The sequence below is a fragment of the Lutra lutra genome, chromosome 10 (genome assembly GCF_902655055.1).
Source record: "Lutra lutra chromosome 10, mLutLut1.2, whole genome shotgun sequence".
In the NCBI taxonomy this organism is placed as follows: Eukaryota; Metazoa; Chordata; class Mammalia; order Carnivora; family Mustelidae; genus Lutra; species Lutra lutra.
The window spans coordinates 61899204-61920406 of NC_062287.1; the positions used below are offsets into that span (position 1 = coordinate 61899204).

The window sequence follows — 21203 nt, forward strand, 5'->3', positions numbered from 1 at the left end:
TACTCTACCATGTCACCAACAAGCTCTGGGAATACAAAGATAAATATCATTTGAAAGGACCGCTGCCTAATGTGCAAAGCAATCACAATGCAATGTGAAGAATGTAGATGAAGAAATTAATTCTGCTTTAGGAGCGGTAGAGTAGGAAAAACTAAGCTAGGATGAGTAAGACTTCATCAGTCAGGTGAGTATTCAGCAGACAGAAGAGCACATGCGAAGACACTGTGGCACACTGCCTAGCCTCCAAACATGCCTTCCAGTCCACAGCCTACCTCGAAGCTGGATCCCCTCACCAGGGCATCTGACTGGCTCAGAGCCCTGGAAGCTGTGTCCCAGTGAGCACTCTGTTTTTGCCCTTCCAAATAGGTAAGATGCTACATCTTTATATCGGGACATGGCAAATACTTTCCAGGAGAGGCCAAGGGTCTATCATCCCAGTGCATTTTCCTAACACCAGCATTCCTTGCCCATAGCTTTTCCAGGACATGGTGATCTGGGCCCACTACAAGCTGGACACAACAAACAGACCCTCGTACTAATGGACAGCCCAATCCCCCAGCCTACCATGATGTCAACCAGTTGTTATTTATGAAGAGACCCAGTTCTCTTACTACCACCCTCCAGAACAATTCAAAGTCTTATCAATATTCTCTAAATACCCTATGAAAAAAAGGCCATTGAAAGGTCCATCTTGAGCTCTCCCAGAGTATTCCTCAATCAAGAAATCCATTCTTCACTCTCTGACCTCCAACCCTACCTAGGGAAGGACTTAAGAAAATAGTAAGGCTTACAACACATCATAGCCATAGCTATGGTTTATTGAGCACCTCTTACACACCCAGCCCTGGCTGTAGTTTTTCTCAGCAGATGGAGATGAGAAGCGAGTAGAGATGCCAGGGCAGAAAGTCCACGTGGCTCCTGAGAGATGGAAAGAGGAGCAAACCCAGAGACGCCCTGAATTTCAAACCAGCTAGTTCCCACATTTGGAGGAACCCTAATTCCCAGATACCCTTGAATTTTCACAGTAAACTCCTTACTCTTTAGCTAGCCCAAGTCATTTTATGCTTCTCACAACCAAGAAGCCTTCATTAGAGCGGGGCTGAACCAGGGGGTTTAATCACACATTAGTCTTAGGATGGCAAAAGGGATATACCAGTCCCTGGGTCGGTGACTTGCTGGATATAGTCTTCAGTTATGAGCCTGGAGTTCAAGACTTGCCTCCTCTTTCAAGGCGGGCCCAGAGGTCACCTGCGCTTGTAGAGACATGGCTGAAGCTTCAGGCCTGTGAGCTGAGCCTTGGGCCCTACCCGAGGAGGCCCAGTCTTTTCAAAGTCAAACAAGAAGAAGTGGCTGTTGGTAAGATCCTAGGGGTGGAAAAGACCTAGTGAGCGCCAAATCCTCCCCCCAGCTCCTCAAAACACCTCTGTCCATACCCCGCCCTTGCTCAGAAAGGTTCCCAGGACTCTCCCGTACGTCATGCCTTCAAAGAGCAAACATCTGTGTCTGCGTGTATGGCCTCTTTCCTCAACATCCTTACCCTAAAATAGACCAAACGAGACAAAAATAGGAAGACTTCTTGGGGCCCTCACCTTGGAGATGACCTTGAAGCCCAGTTTGGTCACAGCCCCCAGAAAGGTCCGAACATCTTCAAACCGGCTACTGACTTCAGCCACTTTCAAGAGACCCCTGAGAAGAGTGAGAAATTCTGTGTAAATGCAGACATATACCTGTGCATATATATACACATCTATGTGCTGGGAGCACCTACCCTTGTTTCAGCACTCGATTTGCCTCCTCTAGGAAGTCCCTGATGTTGGTTCCCATCAGGGAAAGGCAGAACACAGCCACATCCACAGATTCATCCTCCAGAGGCACCTGTAGAGAGTGGGAATACTGTACAAAGCATACAACATGGGTAGCAGAAATCCAGCACTGAGGGATGCCTGGGTGGCTCAGTCGGTTAACCATCTGCCTTTGGCTTGGGTCATGATCCCAGGGTTCTGGGACTAAGCCCCACATTGGGCTCCCTGCTCAAGGGGAAGCCTGCTTCTCCCTCTCCCTCTGCTACTCCCCCTGCTTATGCTCTCTTTCAAATAAATAAAATCTTAAAAAAATATATTTTTAAGAAATTAATTAATTAATTAATTCCACACTGACTGCCAGCACCAGACACTAGAATGGGGGGTGTAAAGGGAGGGAGCATTAGAGATTAGCACATAGAGGTTGGGTCTAGAGCACAGGCCAGATACAGAGAGAGAGAGAGAGAGAGAGAGAGAAAGATAGAAGGGTTTACCTGGGCCATGTCACACACAGTGACCCTGGGGTCCAGAGAGGCCAAGTCAAAGCAGTGCACAGGGTTCCGGATACTTGAGGCCAGGCGGCAGTCCCCGCAGCCGAAGTCAGCTACCACCAGGGACGCGGGCCTGGGAGTGGAGGGGAAGGATCACTCACTGGTCTAGTCTGAGCTATGACTGACCCACATTGCTTCTCAGAGTGCCCAACCCCCATTCACCGCTGGCGAAGATCCTTGGCGATGCGGTCCACTGGCTGCAGTGGCCACTTCTTGACTTGGCTCTGGAAGCCACGGTGATAGAGGAGAAAGGCCTCAGGGTCTTCCTGGAAGAGACGCTGTGCAGCACTGCTAGGCCCTGAGTATAGCTGTTCATTGAGGTAGCGAAATCGGGCACCGTCCAGCCGCTGTGCCATGCGGGCTCGCAGAGCCCCTGCCCGATCCTCATGATTATCTGGGCTGGGGGCAGGCGGCATCTCTGTCTCCTCTGTGGGCGCTGCGGCTGGAGCCTGGTCAGGTGGCCGAAACTTGTTCTTATGTCTACGTTTGTTCTTCTGCCGGTTCCGCCACTGCTTGCGACTCAAGGTCTGGGGGGGGTTGGCAGAAGTAGAGCCAGGACTCAGTTTGGATTGATTATTTGTAGCAGTACTCTTCCAAGCTTTGGAACCTGAAGAGAGGGAGATGAGAGAACATATTCGGGGCAATAGCCCCTGAATTCTGAGGTTTGGCAATCATCCTGGCCATACCCTGTCCTTGAGAAAGAGACTATGGCCTGGATGAAAACATTTCTTACTGACTAACCCCAAACCTAATGGTGGCAGGTAACCTGTGCCATATATCGGATCAGCTGATGCCCCTCCCTGTCCCACATACATATACAAATCCACTAGTACCTGTTTTGTTATCCTTGTCTAGATGCTGGGCAGGGTTTGAGGGGGCCTGTTTCTGGCACTTCCTCTTTCTCTTCTGTTCTTCAGCAGGGTCACTGGCATTGAGAATCCCTCTGAGGCACTTTTTCTTCCTTTTTACTTCCTTTTCTTCATAGTCACTGCCATGTGGACCCTGTTTTTGACATTTCTTCTTCCTCTTCTTCTCTACGTCAATAGAAGCACTAGCAGATGAGGACTTTTTCAGGCGTTTTTTCTTCCTTTCCACCACATCCTCCTCAGAGTCACTGTCAGGCAGGCTGGGGGATTGCTGGGGAAGAGATGCTGCCTCCAGGGCCCGTAAAGTAGCCAAGAGCTGACGGTGCTTAGAGCCCTGAGGGAAAACAAGGGAAGAGAAAAGGGGTAAGGTAAATAGATGGGGCCTGGAGAATAAGAAGGCAGAGATGGAGACCTGATTCAGATGCTGGCGGAAGCATCTAGATTATTCTTAGTTAACTTCTCTAGCTTGTCATGAAGCCTGCCAGACCCTGAACAACTTTTAAGTCACCATCTCAACCTCTGGGAGGCTGGAGAGCAGAGAAACCACCCACCTCTTCAATTTGCAGATGAGAAAGCGGAGTATCCCAGGGGAATGTGGTAAGGCCACAAGGCAGCAGGAGTTCCAACACTCAATCTCAGGCTTTTGCCTTCAACTTTCTATATCTTTCTATAAAAGCTACAGAGGTGGGGCGCCTGGGTGGCTCAGTGGTTAAAGCCTCTGCTTTCGGCTCAGGTTAAGATTCCGGGGTCCTGGGATCGAGCCTCACATCGGGCTCTCTGCTCAGCAGGGAGCATGCCTCCTCCTCCTCTCTCTCTCTGCCTGCCTCTCTGCCTACTTGTGATCTGTCTGTCAAATAAATAAAAATCTTTAAAAAAAAAAAAAGCTACAGAGGTCTCTGAAAACAAGAGTGACAGGATCACAGGTGTGTACTTAAGATGAGTCTAGCTTTAGTATAGAGAATAAGTGGAAAGGGACAAGCTGCAGATGGAAAGACCAGTGGCATAGATTATAGCAGTGGGTTGAGGGGATGAAGCGGATGGGAAAAAGCAGGCGGATTCCTTGTTGGATGCTGACTGAAAGGTAGAAGAGCCCGAGAAGTACAGCAGCCTTCACATCTGCAAAGGCTTAAAGGAGAAGGTCTCTTGTCTGGAAGGCCTTCTGGATTGAAGTCCTGTTGGGAGGTCCCAGGCCAGGCACTTAACCTGGACTTTATCAGTACCCACTCTGCACTATTGCTTTAGAATGGTAGTGCTGATAAAATCCTTCACTGTCATTCACTTTTATTCTCTCCAATCCAATCTCCACACTGAAACCAAGGACTTTTCTAAAATGCAAATCTTAAGAAATCATTCCCCTGCTAAAACCATTTTATTGGCTTCTATTGTTAAAATATGCAAAACTTCAACCTCTCCAAATTCAATGGCATACCCTCTGTGCTCCAACCACACGGATAATTGTGTGGGTGACCTTAACAACAGGACATGCTTTCTTCCCCCCAGGGCCTCTGCACGTGCTTTTCACGTCCAATAATTCATCTTCACTTCACTGACTTCTACTCAACAGCTTTCACTTAGTTGGGTCTTCTGTTGGCCGCAGGCGCCCCCCGCTCCAACGCGCGCGCGCACACACACACACACACACACACACACACACACAGCGAGCCCCAGTGCCCGGATCCACCAGGGTAAGCTTCTCGGTTGGAAGAGCTCCGCGCAGGGCTGCTCACCTTGATTTGCGAGGCTGAGGCGGGCGGAGGCCGTGAGGCTACAGGCCGGAGGTCCGTGGCTACTGGGGGCTCCTCGGCCCACTCGGGCTCCTCAAACATGCTGGTGCGGTGGGCGAAACCCCACCGTCCACACGCCTCTCCACGTGCACAGCGCGTCTCTACTAAACCTGGCGCGCAGAGCAGCCGGAACTGAGCCGGAAACCAAAGAGTGAAAATCTGTGTGGCTAGAGTGGCCGGCGCGGCGCCGGAAACCATCGAGTTTAGGTATCGCTGGCTAGAAGGGCAAGGAAGGCGAGAGGGAGGGAGCAATGGGGACCCGCGCTGGCCAGAGAGGGCCAGGGGCGGGGCCGGGCGGCGGGCGCGGCCGGACGGGAGTTCCCCGAAGAAGGCTCCTCCAGCCCGAGTCCCGGTGAGTGCGGGAGCACCCATGCCCTCCCCTAAGGCTCGACCCCTGCCAACCGTCAGCCTTCACTCGGCCCGAATACCGAGTAGGGAACGAGGGCCACCCCCGGGAAGGACCCCCGATCGCCTTTCTCAGGGTATAGAGCGCCTGAACTCCCCCTCCCCCCAGGTCTGTTCTCGGGTAGGGTCCCCGAGCTTGTTCGCCGACACCCCTTCAGGGGACTCTACTTCCTAATCACCTTCTACTTCGCGCGGACCCGCCTTACCCTCGCGCCCAGGGGACACAGGGATCATCCCGCCTAGCCGAACTCCTTCCCAGACCTCCATTAGCCGAGGAGACAGCGGGAGACCCCCACCCCCTTATCTCCGGTAAGGGACAAAGCTTTCGGGGTTCACCCCCCCTTCCGTGGATACCTTCACAGTCCGCAGGCTTCCCCAATCTAGGGGACTTAGCGCCGGGACGCTGCTATGGACGACATTTTCACTCAGTGCCGGGAGGGCAACGCGGTGGCCGTTCGCCTGTGGCTGGACAACACGGAGAACGACCTCAACCAGGGGTGAGCTGAAGTGGCTGGTGGGTGAGAAGGGCAAATGCTGCTCCTCTCCGCGATGTGGGGTGTTCACGTTGGCTGGGGCGGCTGACTTTCCTACCCAGTACTACGAGTGCAAAGCACAGCCTATGGGGGGCAGAGGGTCTCCACAGAGGAAGCTGTGTTCCTGCTGAATCTTGACTGCTCAATAAGAGTTTCACAGGCATGGGCTGCAGAGAGCTTTCCAGCCTCAGTGAACTGCACGGGCGAAAGCTAGGAGGCAAGACAGAGAATGGAGTGTTTGGGAATTGTCTACAGGTCCATATGGCTGGAGGATAGAAGACTTCTATGGGCTTCTGTGGGCTGAAGCATTGGGTACAAGTGGTAAACCACGGGAGATAAGACTGGAGAGGTCTGCTGCAAGAGCCCACCAGATCATGCAAGGATATTTATACTATAATAAGGTTATTATTCTAAGAACAAGAGTTTAAAGCCCTGCTATGATAAGATGAGATTGTCCATTTAAGTGTCATCTTGGATACCTTCTCAAGAGCAGGCGGCCATTTGGAGAAGCAGTTGCTTGGTCTGTGCCAGAGGTGGTGATGCCTTAGACTAGAATGGAGGCTGATATAAAAAGAAAGAAGTGATTGCATTCCTGAAATCTTCAGGATAAAGAATTGATGAGACTTGGTGTGGGAAGTGTGGAAGCAAAGATGATGACCAGGGTTCTGGCTCAGACTCTTAGGTAGATAGTGGTTGCTTTTACTGAGTTGGACATGGCTGAAGGATGATGACTGCTGCTGTGACATTTTAAAGTGACTGTACAGTAGAGTGGAAACGTTGAGTAGGTTGTTGATTATGCAGATTCGGATTTCAGGAGAGAGATCTGACTTGGAGACCCAGATTTGGGAGATGTTAGCATATAGATGATACCTGAAGACATGGGTGTGACAGAGAGGGGATGAGAAGCCTGCAAGACTGAAAAAGTGCAACTGGGGGTGCAGGAGAAACAGGAAAAGATGTTAGTAAAGCTCAGAGAAGTGAATGTTTCAACCAAGGGGGAGTGGTCAACAGTAGGATAGGCTGTTGACGAGTTAAAGAACTTTAGCACTTTAAAGTAACTTCTGAATTTACAATTAATAATGTATTTGATGATCTTTGCGAAGGCTGCTGTAGAGGAAAACAGATGAAGAAACCAGACAACACCGGTTCCTTCATTTAAAGTATTGTGGACACTTCCTATGCTAGAAGCCCATGCCAGCCCTCAAGGCAACAGCGTGGTGGTGGGTTGAATGGGAGATGCGGAAATAGTGAATGTAGGCAAGTTCTTCAAGGTTAGCTGAGACAGGCAAGAAAAGCAGTAGTGATAACTGATGATTCAGGATGGTGGGTTTTAAAATTTTATTTCTTCAGTTTTTAGGTTTGAGGGGGTAAGGATCACCTGTCATCTTCATCTAGACTTCACAGGTTCTCATTAGCTTTTATGCTATTCCTCTGTAATTCCTGGTCACTTTTTCCCATTTTTCATATATTTATAATTTCTGTAATTCTTTCATAATTCTTCAAAGGGTGCTCAGATAAAGATAGCACTCTTACTTTGTTGGTAGGGTTATAAAGGCTTAGGTGAAGTTGCCAGGGGAACTTGCATTTTATAAAACTCTTTAGTGCCAAAAGGTGAAGGGGTGGCATTAAACTGGAAGCCTTTGGGGCTGGTTTGAGGGGAAAGGCTTTGGGGGCCCAAGCAGGTATATGCTGGATATGAGGTGGGGTAAACTCCCTCCAGGACTCTTTGGGAATATAGTCTGTGGCCCTGAGGTGACAGGCAGTCTGACAGTGAGTGGAACCCTGTGCTCTTATTTTTGCCCTCAGGCACTGGCCTGCTTATGCCACAGACTGCAGGAAACTGATAAACCAGGGCACAAATTAAAGATCTGGGAGGCAAAACTCACTGATAAGTAGGGGATGGTTGCTTCAGAGAGGGGGAGGTGGGGCTAACCTTCCAGGAAAGCTTTCAGCTATCTCTAAGTGAGCAGATGAGGGCAGCTGTGGAGGGAAGTCATTAAAGGTCATGCACACACCCCCCATCCCCTGGGGGAGGAGGACATCTGGATGGCCTGCTGCAGTCAGACCCCTGATCTGTTTCAGGCCATAACTAGAGCCCCCACAAGGGAAGTGACCGCAACACTAAGGCATCCGGAGGCTGCGGTCTCAGACCACAGACCGTCCCCCTGTCCCGCCCCTTGGATCCTCACACACACCAGACTGGAGGGAATTTCCTTTTATGGCCCCAGGCTGTCAGGCAGGCCCAACTCCCACCAAGTGTTTTCTTCTTCTTTTTTCTTTGTACAGCTCTTTTACTTTAGAATATACAGGTCCTTGGCAGGGGAAAAGTCAGTTTTCTTTCTAAAGAAGCCACTCTTATATTCCTGTTTTCTGGGACTCAGACTACTTGAGTAGAGGAATCCTGTTTTACCAAATCAAATCCTCATTTGATATCTGCCTCATTAGTAATGACTTATCAAAAGTATTTCTTTTTCATTATAAACCCTTCCAAAACATTATTTTAATGCCAGTCCATTTTTAGATCTTAGGTTTCAGTACAGAGCCAATCAGTAAGCTTGCTTCTTCTCCCATGAGTTGTGGCTTTCCTTCTCCAAAACACCCCTCTCTTGTATTAACATGCATAAACAACTTCTGTCAATCCATTCTCTCAAGAATTCAGTCTAGCAGACAAGACAGCTCATTAAGATGTTTACAATCCAGTGCCACAAGTAGTATATTAGGGGCATATGAAATGCATTGGAAACAAAAAGGACCAACAGATGTTGCAAAAGGAATGCAGAGGAAACCAGATAAAATGCTACCATTTAATGAGATGGAGCATGCCAAGGAAAAAAGGCTAGTGGGAGATGTTGATGAAGACAGTGAATCATATGTATTTGTTGAGATTTCAGGTGGTAGTTGGTTAGGTTTGAAGCTCAGGGGTCTGAAGACCTTTGAAGGTCTTAATCGGATGGCTTTGGGAGTCGCCAGAATCAGAATCCTGGACAGGCAAGGTTTCTAGGGAGATTTTTCAGAATGACTATCAGTTTTTTCCATATCAAAGCCTTTGCCCCACCTCCAGATCAATGACCATTGTCTCTTCCTCAAAGGGATGATCATGGCTTCTCCCCCTTGCACTGGGCCTGCCGAGAGGGCCGTTCTGCTGTGGTTGAGATGCTGATCATGCGGGGGGCACGAATCAATGTGATGAACCGTGGGGATGACACCCCCCTGCACCTGGCAGCCAGTCATGGACACCGTGATATTGTGCAGAAGGTATGCATGAATGTTCTGTCACATACATTACATACATGTCTGGAAGTCAGTCACAAGCATTATGTGTACTCTTCTCCCTCCTTACACGCCTCAACTCCCATCTCCCCTCTGACTGTCTTCTGCCTCTTCTTCTTGGCCATGGGGACCAGCTCTTGCAGTATAAAGCTGACATTAATGCAGTGAATGAGCATGGAAACGTTCCCCTGCACTATGCCTGTTTTTGGGGCCAAGATCAGGTTGCAGAGGTGAGTACCAAAGCCCTGAGCCCTGGGATGAGTGGGTTGCAACGTCTGAGCCTGAATGGGAGATTCTAGAACCTTCAATCCATTCTCTAAGTATTGCTGAATATATGACAATCAGATCTGGTACTATATCTGTATTGATGGTTGATTTTGATTGCCAGGGAGGTAGCAGAGCCCGTCATCACAACCACCTTTTCATTCCAGGACCTGGTAGCTAATGGGGCTCTTGTCAGCATTTGTAACAAGTATGGAGAGATGCCTGTGGACAAAGCCAAGGCACCCCTGAGAGAGCTCCTCCGAGGTCTGTCCCCCAACTCCAGTTTGTATCCTGTCTTGTCCCTACCTATCTCCTCGCTCCGTACTACAGCTGGGGCCAAAGCTGTTTTCTTCCCCAGAGCGGGCAGAGAAGATGGGCCAGAACCTTAACCGTATTCCATACAAGGACACTTTCTGGAAGGGAACCACCCGCACTCGGCCCCGTGAGTCAGGTGTAAGGGGAGGGATGGTCGAGGGAATAACCCTGAGCTGTTGGAGCTGGGTTAGGGTGAAGCTTGGGTACCTGACCTGCCCACATTCTCAGGAAATGGGACTCTGAACAAACACTCCGGCATTGACTACAAACAGCTCAACTTTTTGGCAAAGCTCAACGAGAATCACTCTGGAGAGGTGACCCTGCCTTTCTTGGCCCTCCCTCCCCAATCTCCTACAAATTACCTGCCCTGCACCTGTTTTAAGTTTTTCTTACAGTTAGCGGACAAAAAAGCAGTGGCCTTAGTTAAAGCTTCCTAACCCTTATCTGTCTCTCAGCTATGGAAGGGCCGTTGGCAGGGCAATGACATCGTTGTGAAGGTGCTAAAGGTTCGAGACTGGAGTACAAGGAAGAGCAGGGACTTCAATGAGGAGTGTCCCCGTCTCAGGTGGGGCAAGGCCTAAACAGGAAGCTGCTGGTTCCAAGGAACCCTGACTAGCACCCAAAGGGAGATCTCTTATGCTGATCTCAGCTAGGGATACTCTCCCTCTTCCAGGATTTTCTCGCATCCAAATGTGCTCCCAGTGCTAGGTGCCTGCCAGTCTCCACCTGCTCCTCACCCCACCCTCATCACACACTGGATGCCATATGGATCCCTGTACAATGTATTACATGAAGGCACCAGTGAGTAGGGGATACCAAATCTCATGGGATGGGCGCAGGGTGTGTGAGCCTCCCCAAACTCTTTTGACTCTTGCCTCCTTAGATTTTGTTGTGGACCAGAGCCAGGCTGTGAAGTTTGCGTTGGACATGGCAAGGGGCATGGCCTTCCTACACACATTAGAGCCCCTCATCCCACGACATGCACTCAATAGCCGTAGTGTAATGGTGAGGTCACACTTCATTCCTGGCCCAGACCCCTTTCCCTATCTAGAATAGGACTTACCTCCTTCCACATTATCTATCTTCTCTTCCTCAGATTGATGAGGATATGACTGCCCGAATCAGCATGGCCGACGTCAAGTTCTCCTTCCAATGCCCTGGGCGCATGTATGCACCTGCCTGGGTGGCCCCTGAAGGTGAGTGAGGGCATCATGTTGGGAGGTGGAGAAGGGCCAGCTCAGTAGTAATGAAAGGGGGCAGAGACAGGACAAGCAGCTGGAACAGTTAAGTCCTGTTCCTCCAGCACTGCAGAAGAAGCCTGAAGATACAAACAGACGCTCAGCAGACATGTGGAGTTTTGCAGTGCTTCTGTGGGAACTGGTGACACGGGAGGTACCCTTTGCTGACCTCTCCAACATGGAGATTGGAATGAAGGTGAGAGCACAACTGTATGCACTTGTGTTGGGGGAATGGTGGTGGTGACAACAATAACTATAGCAGGGCTGGGCTCTTCCCATATTTGTTCAAATATGCAGTAATCCTGTCCTGAGGACTAGAGGCCTCTCCCCACAGGATATTCAAGTTCTGAAACCCATTTTGTTTTTTCCTGTATTTGCAGGTGGCACTGGAAGGCCTTCGGCCTACTATCCCACCAGGCATTTCCCCCCATGTGTGTAAGCTCATGAAGATCTGCATGAATGAAGACCCTGCTAAGCGGCCTAAATTTGACATGATTGTGCCTATCCTGGAGAAGATGCAGGACAAGTAGAGCTGGAAAGCCCTTGCCTAAACTCCAGAGGTGTCAGGACACGGTTAGGGGAGTATGTCTCCCCAAAGCAGCAGGCTTCTGGTTGCCTCCCCTGCTTCCAGTCATGGTACTATCCCAGCCATGGGGCCCATCCCCTGCCCCCATCCCTACCACTGCAGCCCCCAAAGGGGCTAGGCTCAGAGCTTTGTCACTTGCCACACGGTATCTCCCAGCATGGGAGGGACCAGCCCTGCCTGTCACAATAAAGTTTATTATGAAAACAGGCTGGTGTGGGGACAAGGGGACAGACAAGTACATTTAGGTTGGGTGGCTCAGGTGAAGTAGTGCGGCTTCTTCACATTGATGCCATACTCGCTGAGGGCAGGGGTCAAGTCCTCCATGGTTAGAGTGTACTTGCGGTCCTGAGGGAAGAGGGAAGAGCACCAGCTGAGCACAGGAATCCCAGATTTCAATCCCAGATGGGTGACCCTGAGTAGGTCTTTCACCTCCCCTAGGACTTTGGTTTCCCCAAAGGGATTTCAGGACAATTAAGCCTCCGACGCTGTGGGAGGTAATTACTGATTCAATGAGCCTCCCCTCACACCTTGCTCTTGCTTCGGGAGCTGCCAGAAGCTGTGCCCTTCATTTTGCAGTGCTGTAGGGCATCGTTGGCAATATCTGAGATGAATTTCTGGGCAGCTAGGGAGATGAGCCGAATTCTAGAGAGAAAAAAGTGGTGTGAGAAGGAGATGGAACAATTAAACCACATTAGCACTCAAGTTTCTAATCTACCCACCCAGACTGTACTCACATGCGTGGGTCCGAAGCCTCAAAGCCAGCACGGTTCAGGTAGTAACCAGTCACTGCGTCTGGGATCTGAGAGATCAATGAGACGACTGTCAGTATTTGCCCTGGGCTGAGATGGGGAGGGAAATGGAGGGCAGGCCTGGCTTTCAGGAAGCTCAGTTTGGGTGGGCAGAGCTAGTAGGGGAGCAAGTGCAAAAGGAGGCTGGAAATCCAGGCGGTGTAGCAGAAAAGTTGGCCTGACAGTGCGCCAATAGCCTTGTTCAGGCAGGAAGCCCACCGTAGGCGTATAATCCTCCAGCTGCATCAGGAAATCCACCAGAGGCGTGCTGGACACCACCGGCTTCACGTCTCCGTTGGCCGCGCTCGGCAGTACATAAACCCCGTTAGACATGGCCCCCTCCGGGGGCGCCGCTCCGCCAGCCGACACCGGAGCTGGAGGAGAACCAGCAGACAGACATGGAGGTGGGAGATGCGGGGCCCCGGCTAGGTTAAATCCTCTGTCCTCACCCACCACTGGACCCAGCCCTGGGCGCTGCCCTCACCCTCACCCGTCCCGGCCCTCACCCGCCCCGCGCCGTTCGGCCGGCTCCCCGGCCCGCGCCGCCACGGGTCCCGTGCCCCCTGCCGCAGCTCCAGCCCCAGGTCCCCCTGCAGTCCCCGCGGGGCTGGCCTTATTCTCCGCAGCGGTGCCAGCGGGCAACGCTGCGGGGGCCGAGACCGCGGGCGCCGGGCCCGGGCCGAGGCAGCGGAGCCCGGCGCCGCCTCGGGGTCCGCGCCGGAGCCGCTGCAGCTCATCGGGCCGGTGGGAGAGGCGGCGAACAGAGCCGCTTCCGCTTCCGCTCACGTTACGAACACACCACGGGTGACGTCACACGCTCCGCGCTTCGCCCCTCCCTCGCCGTGTTTGCTGTCCGTCTCGCGTCTCCCGCCTCCTGGTTGTTTACCAGCCTGTGAGATGTCTCCGACAGGCGGTCTCCCACGCGGCCAAACTGCTAAGCCTTTTTCGCCGGGATGGGAACCGTCAAGGTCTAAGACGCTTTTCCGCAGGTCTGGGACTCCTCTTCCAACTTAGCGCTTAAAGACCTTGTTTTGGGACACCCCCTAACTACAGGTTGCCTGCCAGTCTGCATCCTTTCTAGTTCCCTTATTCAACCTTTTAAGGGTTCGAAAGCCCCACTCCCCTCCAGCTGCCGGGAGAAGAGACAGCAGGGAAGCGAACAGAGCTGCTGTAGACAGGAAGGGAGGCATTTCAGTTTGAGTAAACAACATATGCAAAATCACCAGGGAGGGTGGGGTTTTCAACGCAACAAACATTTATTTAATTCCTATTTGCCAATCCTGAGCTAGGGCCTGGGAGTACAAAGTTAAGTAGGACAAGATTCTAGTCCTCTAGGCACCAGCAGTCTTGGAAAGGGAGGCAAAGAGGTAAACTGGCATTTTCAATACTAGGCTGGAGTTACAATACTAGAGGTAGACACACAGTACACAGTGCAAAGGAGGAAGGGACCTAACATCTGCTGCCTACTTCTTTGTGTCAGGCACTCTATCAACTTCATTCCATTTAGTTATTATTAATTATTGTTAGAGGCAGGTATTGATATTCCCACTTAACAGAGGAAGTAAAAGACTCAGGGAGATGGACTTCTCCAAGTCTCTTTCCTAGTCTACATCAGAACCAAGAATCAAACAGGCTTGGTTTGAAAAAATCTGGGATTTTTCTGCTATACCAAGTCATTTTCTACTATACAAAAATCAGCTAGCTGCAGAGAGCCAAAGGTTCACAGAAGGCGGCTTCTGAGTGGGGTGTTCAAAGAATCCTGGAAACCAAACAGGCAAAGGGAGTCAGGGATCATGTTAAGGGCACAGAATATCTTAAGCAAAAGCGAAAGTGGGAAGTGGAGGAACGGTGAGGGAGAACAAGGGAGAATAAGCAATTTGTTACTCAGGAACAAATAGCAAGGAAAGGATCAGGTTTGTGAGTCATAGCAAAAACCCGAACTTTATCAGTAATCTTTGAAAGGTTTTAAGTAAATGACCTGATGGGATTTGCATTTTACTCTGGAAAAATGGTTTTGTGAGCATGCAGTAAGTGAGGACATCTTTTCAAGGGCCTCCTACAATTCAGAGAAGAGAAAATAATGGTTCTAAGCTAATTTAGTAGCAGTAGAGATGGAGAAAAGTAAATGAGTTCTAGGTATACTTAGGAAATGTAATTGGCAGGACTTGTGGATTGATAAAGATATATTTAAGAGGTGAAATCAGTAGGACTTATTGACAGTGGTAGTGGGAAGGGGAAGGTAAGGAATAGGGAGTCTAGGATAACACTTGGGCTTCTGGCTTGATTGGAAGCAGCATAGTCTCATTTGCCAAGAAGGAAAACCAGAGAATGGTCTGGAATTGGGAAGGAGGAAGATGAAGTATTGAGTATCATACACCTTGCATTTGAGGAATCATTGTCCAACAGTCTGATTTAGTGAGACGGTGATAGCTGTGGATACAGGTGACTGATTTGTTCCAGGAAACTTTGGGTAGATTGAAAAGAGCAGAAGGGTAAAGATGAAGCAGTGACGTATATCAACATTCAGTGAGAAAGAACAGAAAGCGAAAGAGGAAGAGGGAATGAAGGAGGAAGTGGGAATGGTGGGAAAAGAAGTTAAGCCCTGAAAACTGAAGAAGGTGCAATGAACTGAGGAGACAGCATGAAGAGAAACAGCATAGACAACTCTTAGAAAAAGCCTGGTTGAAAAGAGAAAGAAGAAAAGGTTGGTGGGGGCGGGGGTGTTGGGAGTGGGGAGGCTCCCAAACAATACTAGTTACAGCATCTTTAGAGAAACATGAAGCAGGAGTAGGGAGACCTGAGCATGATGGAGCAGGGTAGAGTTGAGAGTCAAGTCAAGCTCACAGCACTTTAGGGTTAGGGGGATAAGCTGTCTGCAGCAGTCTATGGTTGAAGGTTCAGCGGGGCTTCCAACAGTGCAGAATAAGGGACCAAGCCACCAGCTATGGGGCAGGGGACAGGTTCACTCTCCTGGCAGGAAAGAGTCAAGGATTGATTAATGTCTTCAACAGAGCTGGGAAGTTAGGTGTTCCCCAGCCTGTCACAGGATCCCAGCCAGGGCCAGAGCAGAAACCCTGTCCCTGCACCTCTTCATTCAGACAGGACGCATGGCAGCCATGGGTTACCTAGGGAGAAGGCAGGCATCAGACCTGGGCCTGTCCGTACCAGCACTAACAGACTAAGCCCCCTTACCTTGTATTTACATTTCAGTACCCCATCAGAACTGCCCTCAAGTTCATCTTTGAACTCCCCATATTCATAAAAATCCACACCCTTCCCTTCCATACTCACATCGAAGAGTCCTGCTCCACGCTGCTGGTAGAGCCTTGGGTTGAGAAAGCCAAGAGGGGGACGGCCGTTGAGGATTCTATGTTCATTTATCAGGGATAGGACCCCACCAAATACTGGAGTAGAGGCCTGGAAGAATGAAGGAATAAATGGAGGTTAGGGGTTCAGAGTGATTGGATTTGAGGGAGGGATGTTTGAAAGGATCAGAGGTCTCTGAGGAGTCAGGGATTCTGGGTAAAAGGTCTTATAGAGGGTGAGGATAGTTTCTGAGTAGGGGTTTGGACCCAGGCTGATTTCTTACCGAAGTGCCAGATACCCATGGAATGGGCACGCTGTTGCTGACCACCCAGTAGCCATCAGAGAGTGCAGCCACATCTGGATAGGCACGGCCACTGGCATTGAAATAACTGGATGGTGGTAAGTGGGGACTGGAGCTGAGGAACTGGGCTACAGCTTCCTCCTGAAAGATGTTGTTGAGTGAGTATTGTCTGCTGACAGAGGATCCCTCCCACCCATCCATCCACACTATCACATACACATACCTGGTATGAAGGCTGTGGGAACACATTGCTGAAGCCACCACCACTGATATAGTCAACGATCTCACTTGTGACTCGGAATGGATTCTGGAAGGATGTGCCTCCCACCGTGGTGACATAGGGGCTGAGAGCAGAAAACAGCACAGGTTGTATGGGTCCCAAGAGGACCTCCAAAATGTATGGAGATGGGTAAGTATGAGCTAGCTCTTGATAGAGGGGCTAGACTCTGTGGGGAAGCAGGTACATGGGGAAGACTAAGAGATTCTGAGCCCTCAAGGCATGGCCTGAGGTAACAGTGTATCCTTTTGTCTACAGAACATTCACCAAATCTACTAAAATGCCTGGAACTGAGAAGAGGAATACTGGGAAATGCATTCCACTCAGAAGCCATGAGGCCTAGACCTATAGGAAGAAGGGAATGCAGCAATCAGAGCTGGTTAAACTGAGGTCTTCGCTACAGAAGCACCTGGTGGCGTCAAGGCAAAAGTTCCAGATCATGAACCCATAGACGGAAGACTGGTGGTCACAGGTAAGTGGTGGGCTGGGGTGCTTACCTGGATGCAGGGAAGCTGGGACGAAACTGGTGTCGTCCAGACACAGACCAACACCCAGCCCCACTGTCACCTGGGAGAAAGACCAAGTTTAGCACTCAGATTAATTGGTCAGAGCTTGATATATGGGTTCAGATGTCAAAGATGGAAGTCAAGAGTTAGTCATTACTGCAAGAGGTTAGAGTTTAGAGGTCAGATGAGTGGTCCCTATTGAGTTCAGATTGTAAGTCGGAGATCACAGGGCTCCCTGTGGGGTCAAAACTCCTGGTGAGTTAAGGTCTAAGTTTAGCGTAGGAGGTCACCTGAAGCAAAGAGCAGGGTAAGACCCCGAGCGGCCGCCTTCATGAGCTCAGCGTTGACCCGATGGATGTAGACGCTGCTGAGGGAGTCCTCATCATCTCCATAGCTCACAGTGTGTACATGTGGCAGGGCTGACTCATTACTGAGCAGCAGGAGCCACTGCAGGAAGGGCTCCTGTGACTCATGCCGGCCTGGATTTGGGGTGAGGGGAGGAGCACAAGGGCGGTCCTTTGGAAGGTTGCTAGGGTCTCCCTCTAGCTTATGGGATTCCCTTGAGGGAGCAGTGATCACCACTCACCACCACCAGTCTCCCCACCCACCAATTCCCTTGGCAGTACCTGGGCTACTGTAGACCCAGGTGGAGATGTTGGCACCAGCACTCATCAGGTACTCCACATCTAAACTGGCCTCAATCCCGGCCCGGCCCCGTCCCCGTTTTCCGACCACACGGGCTACTGATGCCTGGTGCGCAAAGTTCCCACCAAAGAGGCGCATGAACTCAGCCAGGTCCGAGTCATGGAAATACTGCTCCAGGAACTACAGAAGGAATCAGAGCAGGTATCATGGGTCAGAGGATGCAGCTGCAAGGTCAGGGCAGGGGACACTATTCCAGATAGGAGGTGAGGACCCAGGGGAGGAGTCAGAGAACAAGGCCCAGCCTGGAGAGGCTCCTTGGATAGGGTGTCAAGACCCTGGAGGTGTCTGCCCAGCTCACCTGGGCACAGGCTTGGCTGTTGTTGGTTGTGCCAGAGCCCACGTCTTGTGCTGTCAAGTTGTATCGCTGACGGATCACGGATGGGGTCACCCCCAGGTGCAGGCCAACTGTCCCTGACACCTGTGGCTCAGGGCGTTGCCTCAGGGATGATGTGGGGGGAAAGCGGTGCAGCCCGCCCACTGTGAGGAGGGGTCAGGCTTAAGGAGGAGATCTTTTAGACTCCAACCCCGACTTTACCACTGACCCCACCCCAAAGCCCCCCATGGCACCTAAACTTTTCCAGCCCCTGGTTCTGCCTGCTTCAAACCCACCAACCCCACTGGGTGTTACCAAAGTCCACATGAGGGGCCAAGGCCTTCGGGAGCTGGTATGGACGTGGGGACCTTATAACATGGATCTCTGCTGGTCCCCCCACATAGCGATGAAACTCAGCCCCAGAGAGCAGCAGTTCTGCCTGTCTGGAGGTCAGAGATCAGAGAACAGAGATCAGAAACCACAGACCAGAGCAGAGGAAGCTACCTGAGCATCACTGCTCATCCTTATCTCCCTGTTAGCTCTCACCCACAAGCACCCACCAGCTCTCAGCTCTCTCCCATTGGGGTGACTTGTTTCCCAGATGGCATGACTGGTACCCTCCATGGGGCAATCTTTCCGTCTCACCGGACACTCAGCCAGCAGGTCAGAAAGTCCTGTGTGGTCACTGAGTGGCAGTTCCGGGCTCCAGCTGCCAAGAGCCATTTTTGGACTGTGCGGAGGGTCAGTGGTGATGGCCGGACCAGTTCAGCCACATCCTCTAGGGTCAGGTATTTTCCTGCAGGAATTCAGTAGAGGATCTTGCCTTCATTCATTGCTTTTCCAAGTTGCTCATTTTGGACCTCAACCAGGAGACATTGGAATTTCCCAGGGGCCCTGGAACAGGGTCTTCAGGGATAAGTGGAAACTTTCTAGCACAAAGGCAGGCTGTGCAGGTGAAAGCTATATTTGGGGGCCAGGGGAAGAAAAGGCTGGGGAGACTTGGAATGCCATGGCCAGAAATATGGATTTTCCCTAAAGGCCAGAAGGTTGCAAATGCTGCATCAGAGCTTGTATTGCCATAATTACAAACAACAAATGAGGTTAAAAATTAAAATTTTCCATATTACGTTTATTTCCAGGAAAAGTTTTCCAAACTTTTAGAACCAATTATAAGGTAACATCTAATTCAGTTCCAGTCTTCATACTTGTTGATTTTAAGCTTAACATGATGGTGAGTCACTGTTTTCCTGCACAGTGTCATGTATACAGCTCCAGGGTGAATCTGAGACTGCCCTCTCACACACATACCAGTGCCCCCCCCCACCATGAAGGGCTTCATGCAAGGGAGGGACGCCATCCAGCATGACCACTGGAACAGAACGCTGTTTTAGAGCAGAGCAGGGAGCAGAGTGGGGAGTGGGGTGGACCACTGGGGACCGGGCAGCAGTCTGGGTGCAAGAATAAACAAATGAGTGGGCAGGTACAAGCAATGGTAAAAAGCAGATGACTCCAAAGGCTCTTTGAGAGCCAGAACTGGAAATGAGAGTTCTGGAGCCTGACTGGAGGAGGAAACGGGTGTGGTTTTGAGGGTGGGAAATGAGCACCTGTCTTTACTGGGTACTACTTCCCATGTGTCTGCTAAGTAGTAGAGTCAGCATTTGAATCCAGATTTGCTCTCACAGCCTGTGCTCTTAACTTTCAGGTTTCAAGCCTGATAAACATAGTTGAAAAGTTTTGGGGGAAAGAATTTGAGTGAGTTTTAGACAGTTTACTTCCAGATCCCTTTTATTAAATTCAGAAACTGCTCGAGAGCCACAGCCATTCAACTGCCCTGTATCACCACCTTCCTAGGCACCAAGAGCATGACTTTGACGTTATGTGTGCCATCCCACAGTCAGCCCAGCCTGGGGTCCTTTCACAACATCCCACTTCCCAGTCCCAATCCCTATTCCCATAGGCACCATAATGAGGAGAGCCAGGATCCGACACAGCCTGCACCAGCTCGGACAATCTTTTCACGTTCTGCTGTCTCAGGGCAAAGGTGAGACTCAGCTCTTCCTCGGAGTCTACACGGCCCAGGGACACCCAGCCTGGGGGCAACCTGCAGGGTCAGAGGTCAGGAACATGGGCTTTGTTAGTGTGGGGATGGGAAATATTAGTCATGGAAGGTTCAGGATTAAGGGCTGAGACCTGGGGTAGGATCCCAGAGGCAGATATGGCTCACAGGAGGTGAATGATTGGGGACTGAGCCTGGGAACCTGGGGATAAGACTATGGAGTGGATACCAGGAGCTGGTAAGGGGTGAGGGAGTCTGGGCCAAGACAGTGGGCACAGGACAGGGCCTAGGGAAGGGGGCAGTGTGTGCTAAGTCAACTCACGTCCGCTGCTGGTCCAGCTCCGGGCTGTAACTGCATTTGCTGGAGACGAAGAGGGCAAGGAGCCCTAGGAAGCTGCAGAGGCGGCAGGCGGTTTTCAGCGGGAGCTGGACTGCCACTGTATTCCCACCCTCCTCCCGGGGTCTCCTAATTTCTCACCAGGTTCGGAGTCTCATGCTGCCTTTCTGGAGATCCGCTGTCATGTGACAGATCACATGAGCCTTATATTCCACCACCACCACCACCACGTGGCTGCCTAGAAACTGGTGCCCTGCTGGCTCCTCCTCCAAATGGGTGGGGCTGCGACTGGATCCTTCTTCTGTGGCTCCCAGACCACTGGGTTCATACAGGGCTCCCCCTAGCTGCTAGAGGCCAGCTGGCACTCACCAAGGGGTATAGGGGAGCACTTAAGAGAGGGGCTCTGGTGGGGCGCCTGGGTGGCTGGGTGGATTAAGCAGGGAGCCTGCTTCCCCAACCCTCTCTGCCTGCCTCTCTACCTACTTGTGATCTCTGTCAAATAAATACATAAAATCTTAAAAAAAAAAAAAAAAGTGATCTGGGGCACACAGACCTACAGACCGGGGTTCCTCCTTAGTTGTACAGTATCAAGAAAGCCACCCAACTTCTCCGAGCCTAGGTTTCATTTAGAATATGGAAGTGGTTAGATCTAAAGTGCTCTGCCTTGTGGGATTGCAGTGAACATTTACAGAGGTAAAACAGGAACACTGCTCAGCAGAGAGCCTGGTGTGGCAAAGGCTTAAAAGACGTGAACTTTTCTTACACATGGATCCTGAGGCCTAGCTGGTTATCCCCAAGATCCTTCCTAACCCAGCCAATTCCTCTCTAGGTCACTGCCTCAAGGAAGCCCCTGCTGTCTGCCTTCTGTCTGGCTTCCAACCCTTGTGAATGGGAAAGACCAACTGCAGAGATGTGACCATCAGCCTCAGGCTTGGGTTCCCAGTGCTGTCCCCACCCTAGATGCCCCTGTGTCCACCACCCCTTTGTGCCCCCTGAGGTGTCC

General features: G+C 50.9%; 4 protein-coding genes and 1 long non-coding RNA gene across 7 annotated transcripts; 1 reads left to right on the plus strand and 4 right to left on the minus strand.

Annotated features, from left to right (window-relative positions):
- Positions 1-782: 782 nt before the first annotated feature.
- RRP8 (ribosomal RNA processing 8) lies at positions 783-5172 on the minus strand. The gene is made up of 7 exons (XM_047690470.1): positions 4944-5172; positions 3184-3550; positions 2513-2957; positions 2294-2423; positions 1769-1875; positions 1590-1686; positions 783-1364 (listed from the first exon to the last, which is right to left on the minus strand). The coding sequence occupies exons 1-7, from the start codon at positions 5040-5042 to the stop codon at positions 1245-1247; spliced, it is 1365 nt and encodes a 454-aa protein (XP_047546426.1). The 5' UTR covers positions 5043-5172; the 3' UTR covers positions 783-1244.
- A 49-nt stretch (positions 5173-5221) lies between these two features.
- Positions 5222-11817, plus strand: ILK (integrin linked kinase). 3 transcript variants are annotated; one of them, XM_047690471.1, is made up of 13 exons: positions 5222-5352; positions 5768-5902; positions 9028-9193; positions 9343-9438; positions 9640-9736; positions 9831-9914; positions 10016-10101; positions 10243-10352; positions 10461-10588; positions 10671-10792; positions 10884-10983; positions 11091-11221; positions 11406-11817. In XM_047690471.1, exons 2-13 carry the CDS (start codon positions 5814-5816, stop codon positions 11553-11555), a joined length of 1359 nt encoding a protein of 452 aa, XP_047546427.1. In that variant the 5' UTR covers positions 5222-5352; positions 5768-5813; the 3' UTR covers positions 11556-11817. The 3 variants fall into 3 exon arrangements, with proteins under 3 accessions (XP_047546427.1, XP_047546429.1, XP_047546428.1); XM_047690473.1 differs by having other exon boundaries at positions 5249-5352; positions 5790-5902; XM_047690472.1 differs by having other exon boundaries at positions 5342-5482.
- LOC125078228 (uncharacterized) lies at positions 8729-10936 on the minus strand. Its single transcript, XR_007120830.1, has 2 exons — positions 10851-10936; positions 8729-8935 (listed from the first exon to the last, which is right to left on the minus strand). It is a non-coding gene; the product is annotated as an uncharacterized LOC125078228 (long non-coding RNA).
- On the minus strand, positions 11762-13151 carry TAF10 (TATA-box binding protein associated factor 10). Its single transcript, XM_047690474.1, is given in 6 exon segments — positions 11762-11956; positions 12139-12253; positions 12346-12410; positions 12619-12773; positions 12906-13079; positions 13082-13151. Coding segments are annotated over 6 exon segments (654 nt in total). The 5' UTR covers positions 13137-13151; the 3' UTR covers positions 11762-11866.
- A 480-nt stretch (positions 13152-13631) lies between these two features.
- Positions 13632-20464, minus strand: TPP1 (tripeptidyl peptidase 1). Its single transcript, XM_047690468.1, has 13 exons — positions 20342-20464; positions 20186-20257; positions 19769-19908; positions 18453-18603; positions 18123-18250; positions 17793-17971; positions 17416-17614; positions 17080-17268; positions 16781-16850; positions 16230-16350; positions 15989-16147; positions 15691-15816; positions 13632-15524 (listed from the first exon to the last, which is right to left on the minus strand). The coding sequence occupies exons 1-13, from the start codon at positions 20383-20385 to the stop codon at positions 15384-15386; spliced, it is 1719 nt and encodes a 572-aa protein (XP_047546424.1). The 5' UTR covers positions 20386-20464; the 3' UTR covers positions 13632-15383.
- Positions 20465-21203: the final 739 nt, after the last annotated feature.